Source organism: Lethenteron reissneri, chromosome 17 (assembly GCF_015708825.2).
Source record: "Lethenteron reissneri isolate LAM-NWPU_2019-01 chromosome 17, ASM1570882v1, whole genome shotgun sequence".
NCBI lineage: Eukaryota > Metazoa > Chordata > Hyperoartia > Petromyzontiformes > Petromyzontidae > Lethenteron > Lethenteron reissneri.
In genome coordinates, this window is record NC_083795.1 from 10,893,838 (window position 1) to 10,913,466 (window position 19,629).

At 42.2% G+C, this 19,629-nt stretch overlaps 1 protein-coding gene across 1 annotated transcript in view; it reads right to left on the reverse strand.

Annotated features, from left to right (window-relative positions):
- Positions 1–3,483: 3,483 nt before the first annotated feature.
- LOC133343479 (probable JmjC domain-containing histone demethylation protein 2C) overlaps positions 3,484–19,629 on the reverse strand; it is a 132,169-nt gene continuing 116,023 nt past the window's right edge. The window contains 21 exon segments of the mRNA XM_061553130.1: positions 3,484–5,277; positions 5,465–5,593; positions 6,345–6,524; positions 6,949–7,088; positions 7,821–7,940; positions 8,050–8,180; positions 8,636–8,726; positions 8,859–9,030; positions 9,887–10,128; positions 10,549–10,849; positions 11,208–11,551; positions 11,722–12,022; positions 12,130–12,260; positions 12,397–12,498; positions 12,736–12,888; positions 13,022–13,248; positions 13,495–13,693; positions 13,840–16,180; positions 16,182–16,617; positions 16,889–17,031; positions 17,415–19,102. Of these exon segments, the coding sequence (XP_061409114.1) occupies positions 5,185–5,277; positions 5,465–5,593; positions 6,345–6,524; positions 6,949–7,088; positions 7,821–7,940; positions 8,050–8,180; positions 8,636–8,726; positions 8,859–9,030; positions 9,887–10,128; positions 10,549–10,849; positions 11,208–11,551; positions 11,722–12,022; positions 12,130–12,260; positions 12,397–12,498; positions 12,736–12,888; positions 13,022–13,248; positions 13,495–13,693; positions 13,840–16,180; positions 16,182–16,617; positions 16,889–17,031; positions 17,415–19,102 (7,664 nt within the window). The 3' untranslated portion in view covers positions 3,484–5,184.

Consider the following 19,629-nt stretch of genomic DNA (forward strand, 5'->3'; position numbering starts at 1 on the left):
CAGCATTAAGCAATTGGTAATTAAATATTTTTAAAAAATTCCCTAAACAGTGTAAAATTTTGGAAAAAAATTTTCACGAAAATTGTCACGCACGAGTCTGTGGAAAATGTCAGCTCGATTGGATCACGGGAAGTGGGTTAAAAAACGACCGAAAGATTTGCACGGTCGTAAGCAAGCAAGCACGCAAGCAAGCACGCAAGCACGCAAGCAAGCAAGCGAACTTAATATAAAGGATTTAAAAATGAGATGGCAACAGCTTCGGAGGCCTTCATCCAACAGGGTATAGATCATAGTTGCTGATAATGATGATGCATCTTTAAATGTTAAACTTCATTTTTGTTGATGCCACGTTGGCAGCAGTGCACAAGCACAAATAAGACAACGCAACTTCGTCAATCTAAGTATGGCCTTAAAAGGAAAAGTATGTAATTGGTGACGTTTCAGGCAATAGCCCTTCTTCATAGCACATATGATTTATAGCACATCAATGATTTATCGGCTATGATTTATATGCTATGATGAAGACGGACCATTACCCGACATGTCACGTGGTATATATTGTTTTCCTTTTCAGGCAATACCTTTCAAAATAAAGCATTCTTAAATGATGGCATTTACATTAAATTAGCTTAATGTATTGGGCTCGAGTATGTAACAGGTGCAGGAATAAAGGAGAAGTAAAAAGTACTTAACGTTTCAGTAGATATCTCTGAATGTGCTGTAACCACATTCACTGTTTCTATAGTTAACAAGCCGTCCAGATGGCTGGGGGTAGGAGAAAACACACACTTGTGGATGTTATCTCCAGAGAATGGCTTTAAATGTTTGTTAAATACATGCCAACTTGATGCATAAACCTTTCAGCGAGTTCCCATAAACCCTGGGGGGAGATGCTGGCAACTCCAGTTGAAGCAAGACAAATGAGAGAACCACTGCCGAGAATTGTAAATTTTACAGATTTTTTGTATTCATAGTTCAACTTACGAGCTAGTTTTGTATGATAATGCAGTTAATTAAATTGTAATTGAACTCCATTACAAATATGAAGCAATATTATGATAATTTGTGGGAAATGTCAAATTTACAACAGCACTCAAATGCTTCGGCAGTAACGAGGTGCATGCGTGAAGGAAGGTGTTTAATACTCGTATTCATAATACAGGCTGTTTTGGGTTAGATCACGTAAATACAAATGTGTCGTTAAAGCCGCCACCACCCGACACAGCCAATAAGTAAAGTTTGTCACATAAACAGAACATGCCAATGCGTTACGAGTACAGCACACCGGTGTGTTGGAAAGCAAATCCGCAACATTTACAATCTAAGTATGACGTTTTGCCAGTAATTACAACTAGCATCATCGCGCAGACAGCAATATTGTGGAGAAACCCTGTTTTGTTTCTTAAATAGAGGGGGGTAGATGTGATAGCTTCACTTGTGAGCCCTTCACGTGCGAAGGGGGGGGGGGGGGTTTGTCAGATGGATCATGTAAACATTTATTTAAATACTTTGCACACTTTTAATCTGCATTCTGCAAACGTGGGTCTTCAAAATGTTACGGTATTTGTACAATTTACAACAAAATAATTATAACATTGTTATACTTTAACATGCTTAGACCACTCTTGCATAAAATATACTGTATATTACAAGTGGATGTTTTCCATAATAAGAATGTTTCATTCGAAGAGTACATTTTTTTTGCCAATCTTCACACCAACAAAGCACATTCCAAGCCACACTGTTAACCATTCTGCGAGCAATAAATCACGCAGGCACATCTTCACAGATGTCTAACACACTGTTACAATTAAAGCCTAACTTGAGTGTAATACTGCCCACAAAGTGCGTATATTTACTCAAGAGATTTCTCCTTAAATATTAAAATATACAATGCAGGGCGTCGAACGGTGGCAATGAGGTTCGGACACTGCTATATGAAGCCAGTGATCTCGAGTTTGATTCCTAGCCATAGCCAACAACACCAGTGGTGATAGCTAAATTGGTCTTGCTACCACCATTCTCACTAACCCGCACTGAACAAAGTGAAGTATGGTCAAAAAACCTCCCAACCCCCATGAATGAAAAGCATGCGGAGACCTTTATACAGCAGTGGATTGCAAAAAGGGCCCAGTAAACTAAATACAACACTGTGCTAAGAATTTAGGGATGGACAGTGTGTACTTTGTGCGTGGACAATGTGGTAATTAATTACATGCATAGGAAACTGATGTGAAAGGACATTGACATGCCTTTCTGTTTCGAGAGAAGCCAGCAGATTCCAGCGAAATGTCCTGTTTGGATGCAAGTGATGCATGACAATTCATGTCGAGTTGACTCTTTGCTCGGTATAACAAATAATTCAACATTTGAACAGCTTGTTTTATGTGTGGGCACCGAATAGTAAAAAAACTAATTGGATAGTGGGGTATAAAATGCAATAGCAAGCTAACATTATTTGGTCAACGAGTATTTTGGAATGTTTACCAATGCCGCATTATCTGTAACATTCCTCCATGCAGGATTTTAAACCAACTTCGTTCGTCCCAGTAGACGGCAGGCCACGTACGCACCACCTTTGATTTTGAACATTGATATTTAGGAGCAAACCTGACTTGCGACTCATGCGTTAGAGCAGGTTTTGTTAGCCACATTACAAATGTGACCTCCTGTAACCTCTTTCGGTGTCTGTAAATACACTCTTTTGGCTTTCGATACGAAGCCAGTGGATTGTGAAATCATACACGCATTCGCACACAGAACATCATTCCCTTGCAAGTGGCATAAATTTGAGAAACAGACTTGCATAATCAATTACAATAGAATTGTCTGCCACAATCATCATTACTCATTTGACACACCCCACAATACCTCTATTCATCCAGCTCCTGCCGTCATTACCAAATATCTGCAAGACTGGTACCAGTTACACAATCTCTGTCGCAGCACTTACTGTAAATCAGATTTCAGCCTCCAGCCGCAGCATTAGATTTGTGCCCACATAAAATGAGCCACACGCATTTGTGCGCCTGGGTACTATAAATTCTCAATCCATTTCATGTTTTTATAAAATGCATCAGCAACATCGTTTGGCAGTTTTTATTTCACTCTGCTTTTGATGGGAATTGTTGCACTCATGTGTACTGAAATCAAAGCTTAAATTTATTTTTTTACACTCAATAATGAAGTCCTGAATTAACATGAGAATTCTGCCTGATATACGATACTGTACTTCATCACATCACTTAAAATTAGACATCAGAAAAACAGTAAAATATAGAGACAAATATTACAAGTGTACATTTTCGACTGCATTTTAAGCAAAGGGTGGGGGGGGTCTTCAAATAAATGTTACCAATGTCGTCTTATTTGTATCTGGAATTGTTAAATTCAACATCACACACACGCGCATGATATATCAGCAATCAAACAGCGAAAGGTTACTGGAATGGGTTTTTTGTATAAGGAAAACACGCAAGACAGTTATGTATTTATGTTTTTAATATATAAATTTCTCCACATATAACAAAATTGATGGGCCACCTTACTGTAAATTTTCAATGTTTCCATAAATGACACATTATAAATTGATACAGAAAATACCTCACATCGAGATTTTACAAAATATTTGTATTGTATGAGGCATCGGTCTCTTCATGTATTTTTGTATTTATATCGGTAAATAAAATAAATACACCTTTTTGTATCACTACTATTGATAATGGCAACACTAAACCACAACAGAGTAATGTACAATATAAACAGTATTCAAGATAGTTACAAACATTATACAGCATAAATGCTTTCCATGAAAAGGTTTTCCACTATATTATATGCTATATTACAAACGTGTAGCTTATGTATAAAGCAATGATTTCTGGGTTCTGTGATGATAGATTTAACTATGGTATATATACTGTATATGTACACTTGAAATCACTGCTTAATTGCAAACTGAAAGGTATGCATAAAATAATAGAATACAACCAATTATGTACTCATTGTTGATCTTTCTTGATAAATGCATGCTCATTAACATCATAGTATAAAATATGAGACAATGCAAACAAATAACTATTTGCCGCTGCATGTTAAAAACGTAACAGGCACGAGCAACACATGACAAATGCACAGGTGCAAGCCTTAGACCTGAGCAGTTTCGTTTTTGTACAATTAAGCCCTTGGTCTAACTCAATATTTAATATTTACAATTTACACTAGACTTTATTACAAGAAATGTCCTGGAATTTTTATACCACGTGGATAAAATGGTAAATCAAATTGTACAACTGTCACTTTGAGTTTTGATAACATGGTACCCCCCCCCCCCCTGATTAGCACTGAAAAAAACACGTTCCTTTTGAAGATGAAAATGTCAAGTGTAATAGTTTTTTTTCCGTGGATTTAAACAGACTCGCAATAATTGTGCTCAAGAATATCACACATTTGTACATAACAGCTAAAAAACAAAGCGGCACGGTTCGTCAATATTAGCATTTTTTTCCTTCCGACACGAAGTACCTAATTGCACATGGTATCATAACCATACGAAGTGCTTCTAGGTGTGAACTGAAGGATAATCGTATTCCATTTTTTGTTCAGCCCGTATTAGAAAGTCTGAGCCAATATCTGAGCCGCGGCTTGAAAAAAGTTGCTGGCATACACCATGACACAAGTGCAAGTAAAAGGTTTAGCAAGTCCTACATATATATACATTTTTCACATGAACCGTCGCATACAAAAACAACTAGTCATTATACTGTAGTGTGGTACACGCACAACCCCAGGTTCAAAGTTCCACCTTTTAAGGATTGCACTGGAAATATCTGCGGTGCACTCCAATGTCAGTTGCCCAGACTGACCCTACTTTCACTTGAAGCGGCTGAAAGAACATTCAGTTCCAGTTTACCTTTTAGGCAAGCATGTCCTGCAAAAATATAGTGCATATCGGGGTCACCCTAGGCTCTCTTCGTCCACTATGGATGAATTTTAGATAGTGCACTTTTTGTCTTGTTCTATTTTATCTTACAATGGCTGCAAGGATGGCTTATTTTTTAATATCAAACCTGTTATGGAGCACAGATAGTGCATTCATCATCCATGTGGGGTTATTTTCTCTAGACTAGTCCGCATTAAAGCTAAAATAGTGCACTTGTGGTTATGCAATTTTGGGTGTTATTTTCTTCAGCAGGCAGTTGGTTGAGAGTCATTTTTCAGTTCGCGTGCACTTAAAATTCCAACCATGTTCTTCACCACATGGTAAATGATGTTCTTCACCTGCAAAACAACATTTCAGCGTTAACATTGCGGATTTTTTTTGTAATATCCTTTGCTGCTGTCGTGCATTCGAAGCACTTAAGTTAAGTTACGGAAACTCCACGGTGGTTTTGCATCTGATAAAACAAGATATATATACAGGCATAATTTGTGTCCAAACTGTGTGTATTTATACAAAGTATATTACCTGCAGCTTGTCTTCATGACTACCATCAGGCCACTGCCTGAGCTCATGTGTCAAGCGAAGGCAGTGCTGAACATTTTCCGGGGACACAAAGTCGTCAGACACCGCAATGCAGTTGTACAGATTTTGCACCTGATGGATAAGGAAGAAGCCGCATTATGAATATGAACCACTGCTGTATTACTAACGTGCATATCAATGCATCTCCACAGCCTCTCATGTGATTTACGCAAAGGACACTGATGCATGTAAATGAAGTGTGATTGTATAACCACTCAGAATGTGCCCAATCTCAACAGATCTCAGAAGCTAATCAGGGTTGAGCAAGGACAATGCTTGGGTAGGTGACCACCACACATAGGCTGTTGCAGGACTACATTATCAGCAGAGGTAAATGTGGAAAATTACATTCTTGTACTGCACAACAATCCAACACTTACTACTAATATTTATTTTCCGAGAAAAGGTCCACTGGGCTATATAGGTCTTTTTCAGAAGAAACCGAGCCACAAATCACGTGGAAAGGTATTACAGCCAAACACTCTGAATGCATGTTTCTAAATGTGGAGCGAAAAACCAGAGGACCCAGGAGAAAAATCCATGCGACCACGGAGAGAACATGCAAACTCCAAATATACAGGTGCCAGGGTCGTGATTGAACCCACGACGTCCTGTATATCAGGCGAGGTAGTTAACATCTCGCCGTTGTGGCGCCGCTAAAAGTCTTATCGAACCCGCAACAGAGATCAGTATGGTGAAGCAAGGTCAAATAACCCCCATAACCCCACATAACATAGGGAAGCCTTCACAAAGCAGTGGATTGACGAAAGTGCTGTCTGTAAACGTGAATGTAGGATAATAGTGGTCAAGGTGTTGTAGTTACCTGGTAGAGGCTCCCTGCTGGTATGAGGAGTGCATCGCCAAGGCACTGTACCAGTGCAACGGGCCTGACTCCCTGCTCCTGTTGTAACCTGCGCCGAAGCTCTGCGTCCAAATAGATGCTCGGTGTCGGTGCCACATCTCCCTCTACTGGTTCCTCTTCTTCCTCTTTCTCGGCTGCCACCTGCAGCATCAAATGCAAAGTTGTTGTTCGTATGTTTAAAGGTAGAGCGAATAGAAACGATTGATGTATATGATACAGCCTCTCTCAGCTTAAGGCAACACTAAAAACTGTAATGATTTAATCATCTTGCTTTTTCTGGCTTGTGCATATTAATACTGGATAAATCTTTTGATATGCATTTTATATTACATAAAAACAAGGGTATGTATGTTTATCACGTAGGTTTTTCACGACCAATATTATCCATCGTTTTTTTGGGGGTTATTTACGCGATCTAACCCAAAAAATAACCCTCTATTATTTGCGTACGTATATTGAACTTCTTACGCACCCGCAACGTAGCCAACCGAATATGACAGTCACGGTTAACAGGCTTCTCAGATAAATGTGTTTTTTCTGCATGAAAACACTAAATAAATATGACCTTGCTCAAGAACTCGCGGACTTTGCTTGCATCACCAGCCGAGAAGATGTGCCACAGCGCTCCGGCTTTTTGGCCCGCTTCGGAGAAGCGCAGCTTCATTGTTTCATCGGCTTCCCCAACCTCCAGTGCCTTTTGAAGCACTGAAAATGTTGAGATGAAATAAGAATGATATATAGAGCCAGGTAACAATGGATTTAATAAAGCGTGAAAAATTATACGACTTTCCAAATAGTTATCGAAACTTAGAATATTGATAACCTTTTTACTGAATATATTTACATCAATATTCCTATTGAAACAGTACAACTAAATATGGATAGTAAAAAATCTGGAATTTCAAGGCAACAAATGAAAAACAGCCAAGCCCAAGCAACTTTGCGGATTAAAGTAAGCAATGATAAAGTTAAACTTTGGCTGTAGGGCATGTATGAATATAGTTTATTCAGGAGTTAAGTGTCATTTAAATACACAGCAATATCAATGAAGTGCCATTCGATAACTCCATCATGCATTGGATTTGAAAAACATCTTAGAACTAGTGTCTGCTGATGAGAAAATATTAGGATATCCAGTAATTCCTTGGACTAATATTAACAACAACAATAACACTGCTAAAATAGCAATAAAAAATTTTACTCATATTTCAGGTTTATTGGTTGGAGGTTGTTAAAAAAAAATACGAATTCGCCCACCACATTCCACATAATTCAGTAGATTACTTCACGGAGTTGAATCCTCAACAGTCTACATATTACAATATATTATGGCTCAAATACAAAGGAATATGGTGACATTTGAAATACAAATTTATACTTTATGTAACCCTTATAAGAGTTAATCATTTTTGTCATTTATTGCTTCATTTATATTACCTTCTCTGGAATTAGTTGTCCCTGCTGCCTCTTCAACATGGACCAGGATATTTATTGTGTCTGCCAAATCTGAATGGATACCTCTTGTTCCAAAAGCAATATCGCCCTCCTTTAAAAGACCTGCACATAAAACAAAATGATTACATTATTATAGAAGCCATTTTCCGCCTACCAAACATAAACATGAAATAAACATCAAATGAAAATAAGATAAGGATCAAGGTTTTACCATAAGCAACGTGAAGCTTTGGTCCCAGCTCTGGCCGAACAAAGAAGTCTGGTGGATGGGACGCCAAATTCAACCTCCCTTCACGCGTGGTGTACTCCGCAAGGGGTACATTCCGCGTCAGATCTTCAAACCTGTTCCACAATGAAGAAAAGGCTCTCTGGATTAACGGAAATAAGAAATGTTTCCATATATAACCAGACACATGAAATGTTTGCAAAGACAATACATATATGATCAGAGTATGTTTTTTGTTTGCATTCTGACCACAAGTATTGTGGTTAATGCAGACATGATTCCTTGTAAAAGGTTTCAGTTTGGTGTTTTAACATGTTAACACCTGTTTTGTTGCCAGAAAAAAGGGGAAAACCTATTCTCATATTTTGGTACTGGTAAAGGAGGTCCCATAATTTACCAATATATTCATCTAGCCAAGAGAAATGGAACATGTCCACCGAAGGAGATGGCGTGATGAAATCAGTTCATGTGTGGATGCTCGGTTGATTAGTGCATCACAGGATTGTGAGACGGGGGGCGTTCATCCAGAAGTGGATTGACCATGGCTGAATGATGATTCTGCTTAACAAACCTGTCAGGTAGTAGATCCCTAAAATCATCTCCTGTCGGCCACTCCTTCAGCTTGAGAACCATGGGCTCTCCAGACTCATTCTTCGGCCGTACTGCAATGCATTACAAAAATATGTATATTTTAAAATCATAAACTTATTTGGTAATTTCTAATACTTTAAATACTACTGGCATTTTGAATAAAGAAATAATGAATATTATTGCCAAAGAGCAAAACTGTTTACCAGAGTTGTCTTGGAAGCCTTCCCAGAAGTCCTTGAGAATGGTATTGGAGGGAGCAGCCAAAGTGTTGCAATCCACCAAGTGAGTTTCCTGCTTACAGATGTCTCTTGCGAGACTCTCTGGATTCCAGATCTCTTGGCGCAGGTATTCATGGACTCGTGACACGACCACAGGCTGAAGGATAGAATACACAGAATACAATGTCTTAAAATCAACGTGCCAGCATTTGTTAACCCTTTTTCAGCATCACAATCATCTGTCGTTGTCAATCCTCTGTTGAAATGAAGGCATTTTCCACGTTGTTGATACTCCAACAGTCCCACAATGCCACAATTCCACCTGCTACTTGCAAATGAACCAATCTCATCACTCCGTCTCCGTGGTCAACCATCCTCTCTGTCATGTGTTCTCCTTTGGCTGTCGTTCTGTCACCAGCCTCGGACATCAGTCATAATCTGTACTTGTGATGTGTCCATGTGTCCTGCCCAAGTACACTTAACTCTGCTTAACAGTCAATATGGTGGTCTCATTTGCCTTTGTTCATTGATTCGTGCATACTTCTTCAGTCAGTTTTAATTAAAAGCATGAAAGTCTCGATATTTTGCGTGTTTTCCAATATGGTAGGTGATATACACTAACTTGACTTTTGCAAACAAATTGGTATTTTTCTTTTTATGATCAAAATTCGTTTTTCAAAGCACTGCCCCCCTGCGCTTATTTACCTCCATTTCATTGTTTTGATCCAAATTTACCTTCAAATAAATGCTGTCATATACATATTCTACTGTGTTTTTCCAGTCGTGTCCTTCAAACAATCACTATCCTTTACTAAGAAAATGTTACACATTAACTTTTGTAGTGTTTACACTTACACAAATGTCCGACCTACATTATACAAAAAAAATCTTTAAAATTTATACAAAATTTTTTTCAGCGAATGACTGAAACAAAAAGGTATAGATAACGACATTGAATTTAGAATTTGCATGGTGGTAAAATTAAATGCGCAATTCCAAAAAATGGAGCTCACCTGGCCCCAAGTCCAGCACTCTCTGAAGGCCCTCCAGTTGTTTGGCTCTGTGGGGTTGTATAGGTGCAGAATACATCCTCCACACAGCCAGCCATGGGGAACTTTCCACGTTGCCACTCCATCAACCTTCATTGGCGCATGCCCCAGAGCCTCGTCCAGCTGCTCACACTTCACCTGAGACCTGGAACTTTCTCCGCTCGTCACGTTTGGCTGACCCACATCTGTTTTCAGCTGCTTGTCAGCTACATACGTTCAATATAGAAAAAATGCATGTCAAGCAATGCAAGCAACTGTTTTCTTTACATTATGAGGCCTCCTTTGCCAGTAGCAAGATATAAAGGTCAGTTTTGTTGCCAGATAAAAGGGTAAAAACCTATTACAACAACTGCTTTCTTTTATAATTTCATCAAGACAAGTAAATGCACATTTATTCCACTAAAAAGCAGATGTAAAAATAATTTAATATTTTTATGGAAAAAATTTCAGCCTCCTGTGAATATTTTTACTGTTTATAAACGCAAAAGGTTATTTGATTCCTTTCCATTCAGTTTAAGTAAAACAACATTGGTAAATTCACATTTCAAAACTGTCAAGTAACAGCAGTTTTATTTTCCTAACACAAATGTGTGGATTATTTTTAAAAACAATAACTTTCGTGTTACCTTTGGGATCTGTCTTCGGATGTCTCTGCAGCTCTCCAAGAGGTTCATTCTTGACTGACTGCGCCATGTCGGCTATTGTCGCAGGGTGAGAAAAGCCTTCGGACTTCACGGTGCCATGCAGCTCCTCCCTCTTGGGTAGCTTCCCATCGCCGGGTTCTTGCATCTCGTGCCTTGCCAGCGCTTCAGATACCCGCGACGCAGCCGGCATTGTCTTGGGCCACCCAGAAGGGATCTTATTCTCCACTACGGAGGCGATGATGTCATCCAGCAAGTTGGGCATGCTCCGCGAGCTTCTGTCCGTCTGAAGACGTAAGCAAATGAGGTAATTAAAACACCGGCCTTTCCAAGCTTATAGGACACCTCTCACTTCTAATCAGTTGTTACATGTCAATGCAAATGGAAAACCAAAATAATTTTCAATGACAAAAACATATTTTGACACTTACAATTTAGGTTATTGTCCCAAAGGTCACTTAATAATATGGCTTAAAGACTTTTGAGTGGAGTATTTTTGGCTGAGCAGCAGCCCGTATAAAAAGAAAAACAGCTACGGTGCATAAACAATGGTGCAGATGTGGCCATATGGCTGTACAAAAAACAGCTACGGTGCATGAAAAATCTAAATGCCGTGAATGTGCCAGGGTGTTTTTACAGCGTACATGAGACATGAGAGGCATGACGGGGGCAAAGGCCATGCCGCCATCGGTGGAGATGATGCGAAGCTTTCCGGCCGTGGTAGTGAGCAGGTCACGGAGGGTGGAGGAGCTCGATCCATGCTCCAGCGTTCCTCCCGATCCACCAGATCCTCTGAGGGAGCTAGAGCTGGCTCCAGAAGCAGAGCTGATTACCGGCGGCACGGAGGTACTGCTAAAAGTCTCCAGGAGCACCACCGGCGACCGCTGCTCCCCCTTGATGCCTTTCCGCGGGGCCAGACTCGAAGCAGGGCTCAGGATGGACTCCAGGACGACAACGGGGTTCTGGTCAGCTTTCATCGGCATGACATCTGGTGACGAATACGATAGCAATCGTTTTATTAGTCGGTATATTTGCATCCGCAAAACTTTCCGGATGGCTAAAAATAAACGTGGTTTAAAGGAAACTTGACAAAAGAGGCACATAATGCACTTGCCATATATGAGTGATATACAGTACTGGAATTTTTAAAACAGTCACCTGCCAACAACTGTTGGAAAGGAAAAGTACCTTTCTTCTCTTCTTTTGCCTTCTGTGTTGCCAAGTCAGCTAGCCAGTGCAGTGCTGTCTGAGATTCAGACTGAGATTTGCCTGCGTCAGAAGGCGAGTGCTTCTGCGTTTCAGTGCATTTGTTATCATTTCCATTATTATTTGGGAATTCCTTTAGATCTTGAACTTCACCTTTTGTATCTTTAGCAGGGCTGTTTACAGACACTTCTTGCTTCGGCTCCACTATGTTAATGCCATTCTTCAGAGTCGATGCAATAAGGTCATGCAGCACCTAAACAGGAAGTTACATTTCGATCAAACCCACATGCTTTTGCAACAGATAAAGAGTCAGTAATTTGTATACATTTCAAGGCGTATTTATGTAAAACACACACTTGCCTGGGAAACTCCGTTGGTGTTGAGGAGCTTATGGAATGGTTTACTTTGCACATCTCCAAAACACGGGCAGTTTGACGCCATCCCCAGCCTCTCATGTGTAGCGTGCATCAATTCACCAAGGTCATACAACGCTGCAAGAACAACAAAAAGTAATCGCTCAGATATAAAGGAAACCCATATATTAAAAAAAAACATGTCATAATCATTTTTTTAAATATGCTTTAACTCTCCAATTCATGATAGCTTAAACCTCCAAAATTTACAAACCTGTTCCAGGGATGATCTGTGTTGGGATAAGGTTTTTGGGATCATGTACTTGGCCCTTGACGCACTTTATCCAGGAGAACGTTTCTTTTTTCCCTTCATTTTCTAAAGAACAGAAAAGCCACAAACAAAATCACAGAAAGGACTGTGTATGTACGTATATATGTATGTTGAACTTCTTTCGCACCGTGCATAGCCAACCATATCTAATCGGAGGTGCATGTTGTCCACCAATTACGTTTAATGAAAGATATGGAAATCAGAATTTTAAACATTTACAAGTCTATATTCCACATTGTTTAATTTATTTGACTTCTCAGTACAAATCTTAACAATCAATACCTGTGTCCCGCTTCTCCCGACGTGAAGTGTAACACTCAGGGCAGACCACAAAGCCACACTTTGGGCAAACCCAGTGGACATTGAAGAGCGTGGCTTCACAGGCGTCGCACATCTCTCTAACTCCACGTACCGCACGTTTCCAAGCCACTTTAGCTGTGAACAAGAAAGATGACAGGACGTCAACACACGTGAGATCACAAAGCAAGCACCTACCAGTGCCATTTTTACAATAATAAAGTTGGTGCAAATTCCAATGCGTGTTTCTCAGGCACGGCCATTTACTTACCATCTTGCGGTATGCGTGCCTTGGCATCCTTCTCGGCCTGGACCATCCGACAGAACTGAGGTCCCACGTGAGATAGGATGTACCTGGCGGATTCTATTCCTCCCTCTGCCCGTAACGCTGGAGCACCCGTGCCTCCAGGTACCCACAGGCTAAGGTCCTCCGCTGTGCAGTCGTTTGGCGCAGAGAATCCATAAATTCGCAATGCGCCGTTCTTATTGAAGGATAACCTGAATCATCATACAATGCAGAGAATAGAGGACGGAGAGAAAGGGAATTGTAAAACTTAAAGTTCAACATTGTCAGGGTACTAGCACCTTAAAATGACGGTTTAACAAAAGTGCTGATAACCGGCACAGGCAATATTTATACAATGTATCAATAAAGATATCCAAGTCAAAAGTTATGGAAGATGAAAAAATATTACATGCACTTTAAATGTAACCGCACCGAAAAACAAAAAGTTGCGGGGATACCTTCGGAAGTGGTAGAAGCGGCAGAAGACCGCCGAGTGCACCTCCTGGCCCTTGCGGTAGCGCACCATGCGGCACTCGCGACACTTCTGCAGCGACGGCGTGATCTCTGTGCAGGCCCCGTCCTGCAGGAAGGTCTCCCCGGTCTGCTTGAGCCGCTTCACCTTGCGCCAGTCTTTCAGCACACTCTCCGGCAACTCCTCTGTTAAATTGCAACACAGCAGGCAGAGGCAAAGTATTAAAGTTCCTTTTGAAAGCCATTTAATTCCAATATCTCAGAACATAGGAATAATAATTAAAAATAATAGCAATTGGGAAATAACGAAAATGTAGAGTGTGATATCCTACCATCATCAAGTTTTAATTTCGGCTTTTCCTCCAACTTCCCGGCATTGAAGACACCATTCTTCTTCTCATCCTCTTGTTTCTCAGGCTCCTCCTCTTTTTTGTCAGACTCCATGGGCAAGGGTTTCGTCACCTCTTTAACAGATTCTTTCTCTTGCCCAGCTGCTGTTTCTTTCTCGCTTTCAACTTCATCGGCACTGCCCAATTGTTTCCCTTCTTCCTTGGTCTCCTCTTTTTCTCGGTCAGCTTCATCGTCGTTCTGAGGTTTTTTCTTTTGCATGTCATTTTCCTTTTTCTTGTATGTTGGTTTAGGCAGACGTTTTGCTCTCCTTTCTGCCCGACTCTCCGGCCCTTCTGAATCATCACTTTCCGAGCCCTCAGACTCCAGTGCTCGCTTGGCTGCCCTCTTGGTTCGTCTCTCCTGCCGCAGATCTTTCCTCTCTGGCTTTGCTCTCCTGTTTTTACCCGAATCATCCTTAGCCTGTTTTCCACGTTTTTCTTCCTGATGCTCTTTCTTACCACGCTTTGACTTGTCATCATCTTTTGGATCTTCCTTTGTACGTTTTCCCCGTTTCTCCTCCTTGACATCTTCTCGAGATGCCGCGGCTTGCTTGCTTTCTTTCTTTTCTTCCTTTCCACTGCTTGCCCGCCTTTCATCGGTTTTCCCACGTTTTACTCTTCCTTGTTCTTCCAGATCTTTCTTTTGACGTTTCACTCGCCTGTTTTCAGCAGCATCCTCTTTAGTTTTCTTTAATTTCCTCTCTACTTTAACCATTTCTTGCCTTGGATCCTCATCAACTTCCTTTATAGATGCCACTTGAATGGGTTGCAAGGAAGGAGATTCAGATGCTGGAAGTTTATCCGTAGGCCTTGCAGATGGGTCCACTTTGTCGCTGCTTACCATATGGTCCTCTTTTGAGTGGCGAGTTAGCCAGGCTTTCTTCAGCTTGGTGTGAAGACCACTGCCACCACCATTGGGATTGCCAGAGCTCACTGGATTGGCTGAAACTTCCATACTCCCCTTGGAAGACGATGAACTCACATCGCTTTTCACGCTGGCTGTGTCGCTGTCATTACCATTACTAGCTGGATTGGACGGTTGAGCGTGGGTTGATGATTGTAACGCCTTTTGTTTTTTAGATTGGTATGGAGCAGCCTTGGGAGCCACAGATGCGACGACAGATTGTGAAATGGTGATGGTCTGAGTTGTGCAACTTGATACTAAATTTGCTGCAGGTTTTCCAGGAAGAATCTGGGCTGTACTAAAAGCAGGACTTTTACTGGATGGTGGGCATACTGAGCTGCTCCAGCTTGTGTTTAAGGACGTGGGCATATTTACAACTGTGCTTTCTTTTGATACAGCAGAGTTTGATACTGTTGTTACTGTCCTCAGATCAGAACATGACAGATTCAAAGAAGTGTCTGGTGCATGACTACTCGCGGCTTTCTCTGAGTATTTGTCGGGAATTGAGATCACTGATGGAGTCAACAAGGGCACATTTGGCGGCGAAAGGGACTGTATGAACATATTGTGGCTTGTGCCGTGTACAATGCTGCCATGCTGCTTGGGGTTGCTTGGCTCTACACGTGCAGCCAGCAGAGTGGAGGATGCCGATTTTGAATGTACGATGACAGATGCCGGCGCAGCAACAATCCGACTGGTGTTTTTCGAATCGTACATCTGTGCATCATGCACCTTCTTCATGTCCCCAATGGCTCGAAGTTCATCCAAGTAAGACCCGCCTGTCGAGTCTCTAAACCCACCTTCAGGATTCCCTTTCAGCCCGTTGGACAATTGATGTGAAGGTGGTCCGTTTTCTCCCGGAATCCCACGAGACCTCTGAAGCTCCAAAGGTTGCATCATGGCGGCCTGCAGCTGCTGTGGCGAAGCCACTTTCAGAGGGGACGGTGCCCGCAGTCCAGGCGCTTCAAAACGTTCGCTGTTGGCCTGAACGTGCGACAGGCAAGCTGGTGCCTCCCCGCGATCCATCATGCGGCAGCTTTGCTGCTGAGCCAGTGGTGGCGGAGGCACTGGTTTCAGCAATGGCGGAGGCAGTGGTGAGGCAGACATTGAAGACAGAGCATCGAGAGGTTGCTTCCTGCTTCCCGTGATTACAGAATGACCACTAGAGGGCATCAGGCGATCAGACATCTTATCCCTATTCACTTCTTGCAGTTCTGGTTGGTGCTTTATGAGTGGCGGCGGTCGAGACAGAGCTTTGCTGTTACTACCGCTGTTGCTATTTCCGGCTAGAGACTGCACTGACGGTGCCATCACAACTCCACCCTTTGTTCTATCAACACCCGTCTCACGTAGTGGTGGAGACATTACACTGGCGGTGTAGGGCCCTGCTGCCTTTAACTCCATTGTGCCTGATGGGCTCATTAACCACACTCTGTGACAGAGATGTAAAGTAGCCACTCGGGAGCACTCTGTGATGCATCAGTGGATGAAACATTGCCAACCCCAGAGGTGACTTCTCACTTGGCCCATCTGTTTTATGCTTCTGATCCATGTCCCGCTTTGTGGACTTCCTGTACTCCAGCTCAGACTCCTTCGCCCTGTACGCCTGTGCGTACATTGCCATTTCCTTTTCTCTTCGCGCTAGCTCGCTGTCCTGCTTGCCAGAAGACGAGTGATGCTGCTTTCCCTCGTTCTCCGCGTGTCCTCTGTGAGCCAAGCTGTGAGGATCGTGAGAGTGAGGCAGCCAGAGCCCCTGCATAGGCAGGGCCTCCGACTTGGGAGGGGTCATGGCTGCCATGTGCTTTCGGTCGGATTCTCTGCACACAACAGATAATTGTAATTTTTTTTATTTCTATAATAAAACACACGTGTATTCACACATGACCCCATTTCACTGTCTGTATAATGTCATTTAGACAGTATACAATCAACATTTTTTTTTAAACAGAATTTCAGTAATGCACAATTAAGTTGTTTTTTATCTTAAGATGCATTCCATTCTCAAAATGTGGAAGGTTAAACAAATGTGCAGGAAATTACTTTAAAACTTCCACGTGTATACACTTTGTGAAACTGCAGACCACTCACGTCCTGTGGTTGTCAGACATCCCGGAGCGAGGGGAGGCATTGACCGGCAGTGGTTTGTGCAGTTTCCCCGTGTCTGCGCCAGCTGTGGGTTTCTGATCTGGCAGCGTAGTCGCATGGTGCAATGGCCAAGGGCTGTGCGTGCTCTGGTGGTCAACAAAGGGAACATGAAAACAAAGTGTTTATAAATGCCATTGTTTTGAAATCTTTGCATATTTATTTTGTAAACAAACAAAAACATTTATTCTCGTGTTGTTTTTTGAGTGTTAATATAAGTTTGTGAAAAAAAAAGGTTTGAAAAAGACACACAATTTGTTTTTTAATTAAATGTATTTGGAACATCAGTTAATTTAATGGGCAATGTGTTTAATAATTAAAACTTTCTTTCCTGAACATTCCTTACTTCATTAAAACACCAAGTTATAATATTTAATAAAACGGATTACAATTAACACCCAATGTATTCAAACGGATATTTAAAAAAAACTCTAGGCTGAATATTCCCGCTTTTCATTATGGGCAGCATTACCCTCTTTGAGGTGTTCTCTGCAGCAGTGCCAGCTGACTCGAGGTGTGACCACGCTGCCATGCTTGGATGGCACGATGCTGCAGGATGCATGGGTAGCCTCATGCTGGGCTGCTGATGCCACAGGATAGGGTAGAGCCCCATCTGGCTCGCGTAAGCAGCGGCTGAGGGCATCAGATGTGCAGATGCCTGCAGTAAGTGCTGCTGCTGTTGTTGCTGCTGCTGGTGATGCTGCTGGTGTTGCTGATGCTGCTGATGCTGTTGATGTTGTTGCTGTTGGTGATGCTGGTGCTGCTGGTGGGCCAGCGCCAGCGCGGTCAGGCTGCTGGCGTGCATGCTGGGAGCCAGCATGGCGGTGGAGGCCGCGGAACGAGAATCCAGCCCCGCAGAGAGCAGAGCGGCTGAGCTTGTCCGGTAATCCAGTCCCGAAGGCAGCATGGTGGGCTGGGAGTTGAGGTGCGGAGGAAGCATGGGAGAAGAGGCCGCGTGAACGGCCGAGGCCATTCCCGATGGATACAGGTGGTGAGAAGGTGCCAGGTGAGACGAAGAGAACGCAAGCGCGGCCTGACTGGGGGACGACGAGAGAAGATGGGCATGGGTAGGCAGTCCCAGGGCGTGATGAACAGCTGAAGAAGACGAACTTGGAACGAAGGGATGAGAGTAGAAAGGCAGGTGTTTGGCTTCAGCATCTAAGTCTCTGCTATATGCAGACATAAACTGCTCTTTCTTGTCAACAATGGGCATCCCTTTCACATTCTCAACCAGCAAGGACCTGGGAGGTACTGGCTGAAAGCTCGATTTCAAGGTTTCCGAGTCAGACCTCGATGTCTTGGGGCTGACTCTGTTCTGCTGCGGTGAGGAACGAGGTTTTCCAACGTTCAGATAATCCATTCTTGCAGCCGAGTAGTCAATCCCTTTCCCTAAATGGTGCACATCTTCCTGTGAGAATCCCCCAGATCTCTTACTATGAGGTTGTACTGACGACATACTTTTTGATGCATGTTCAGATTTCAGCACACCACTGTTGCCTTGCTCAATGTGTCCTTTAGCAGGCAAAATCGATGAATTTCTATTAATGGTTGAATAGTCCTTGGCATAATCTCTGCACTTCTCAGTGCGTTTCAGCTCCGATATTACTGGAGATTGACTGTGGCGCTTTGCCTGCCTGACGTCCAACGTTGCTGGGCTTGCTACTTCACCAGTCCTGGAGGTGATGTGTCTTGAAGAGGAGGCAATGTTGTCAGTCCGATTGCCCTCCTTAACATCCGCAGTTTTCACTGGAAGAGACTTCTCTTCGTTTAGACTCCCCGTTGCACTCTCCACTCTTTGATGTGTTCTGAATTTCACATCAAATTCACCCGCTTGCATGGTAGTGGCAGTGTTATCAGTCTTTGAGCTGTACACTCTAAAATTTGTAGCATCTGGTCTCTCTCTTTCTGAGCTCTTGCTTTGGTCATCCTCTTTTTCTTTGTTCACAGTGTTGCTGCTCCCCGTCTCTCTCTCCCGTAAGGAGGTTTCAAAAGCATCGCCATCCACTGAGACCTTATCAATTGATTTCTCACTCTCGCTACCTTCAGAGTCAGAGCTGTCAAATGCTTTTGACCGTTTGCCTGATGAACTGTCTTTCTCTGTTCCATCATGTGCCTTCCTTTTTCTGCTGGTTTCCTGCCTTGCCTTGCTCTTCCCCTTTTCTGAAATGGAAAAAAACCGACACTTGGTGTCAGTGTCAAAAAACCACAGTGTAAGTACTTTCCATCAGTACTTCCCATTTCAAGTTGTACACGATTACCGTATGACAAGTGATTTATATTTAAATAACTGTATTGTACTTTTTGGTAACAATGACCTGCATTGTTTTATTTCACCATATTAGTTTTTATATGGAAGTTGATACCCCTAAAGTGAAACTCCTAAAATCTACCTGCCTATTATAATAATGAATAATAATTTACATTTGTAAGATGCATTTCATCCGTGGATCCCAATGCGCCCATTTATGGACAGCAGGAAATAAACAGAAACAGGATACATTTCCAGAACTAGTGGGTAAAGGCTTAAATATGTCTAATAATGTCTAATAACTCTGCCTTATTAGCAAAGCATTCCAAAGCCAGGCAGATGCAACGGCAAAAGCCCGATCACCCCAGAAAATGAGCCTTGACCTCGGAGTACGGAATCGATCAACATATCTTCCATGCATTTTCATGGATATGAGTAA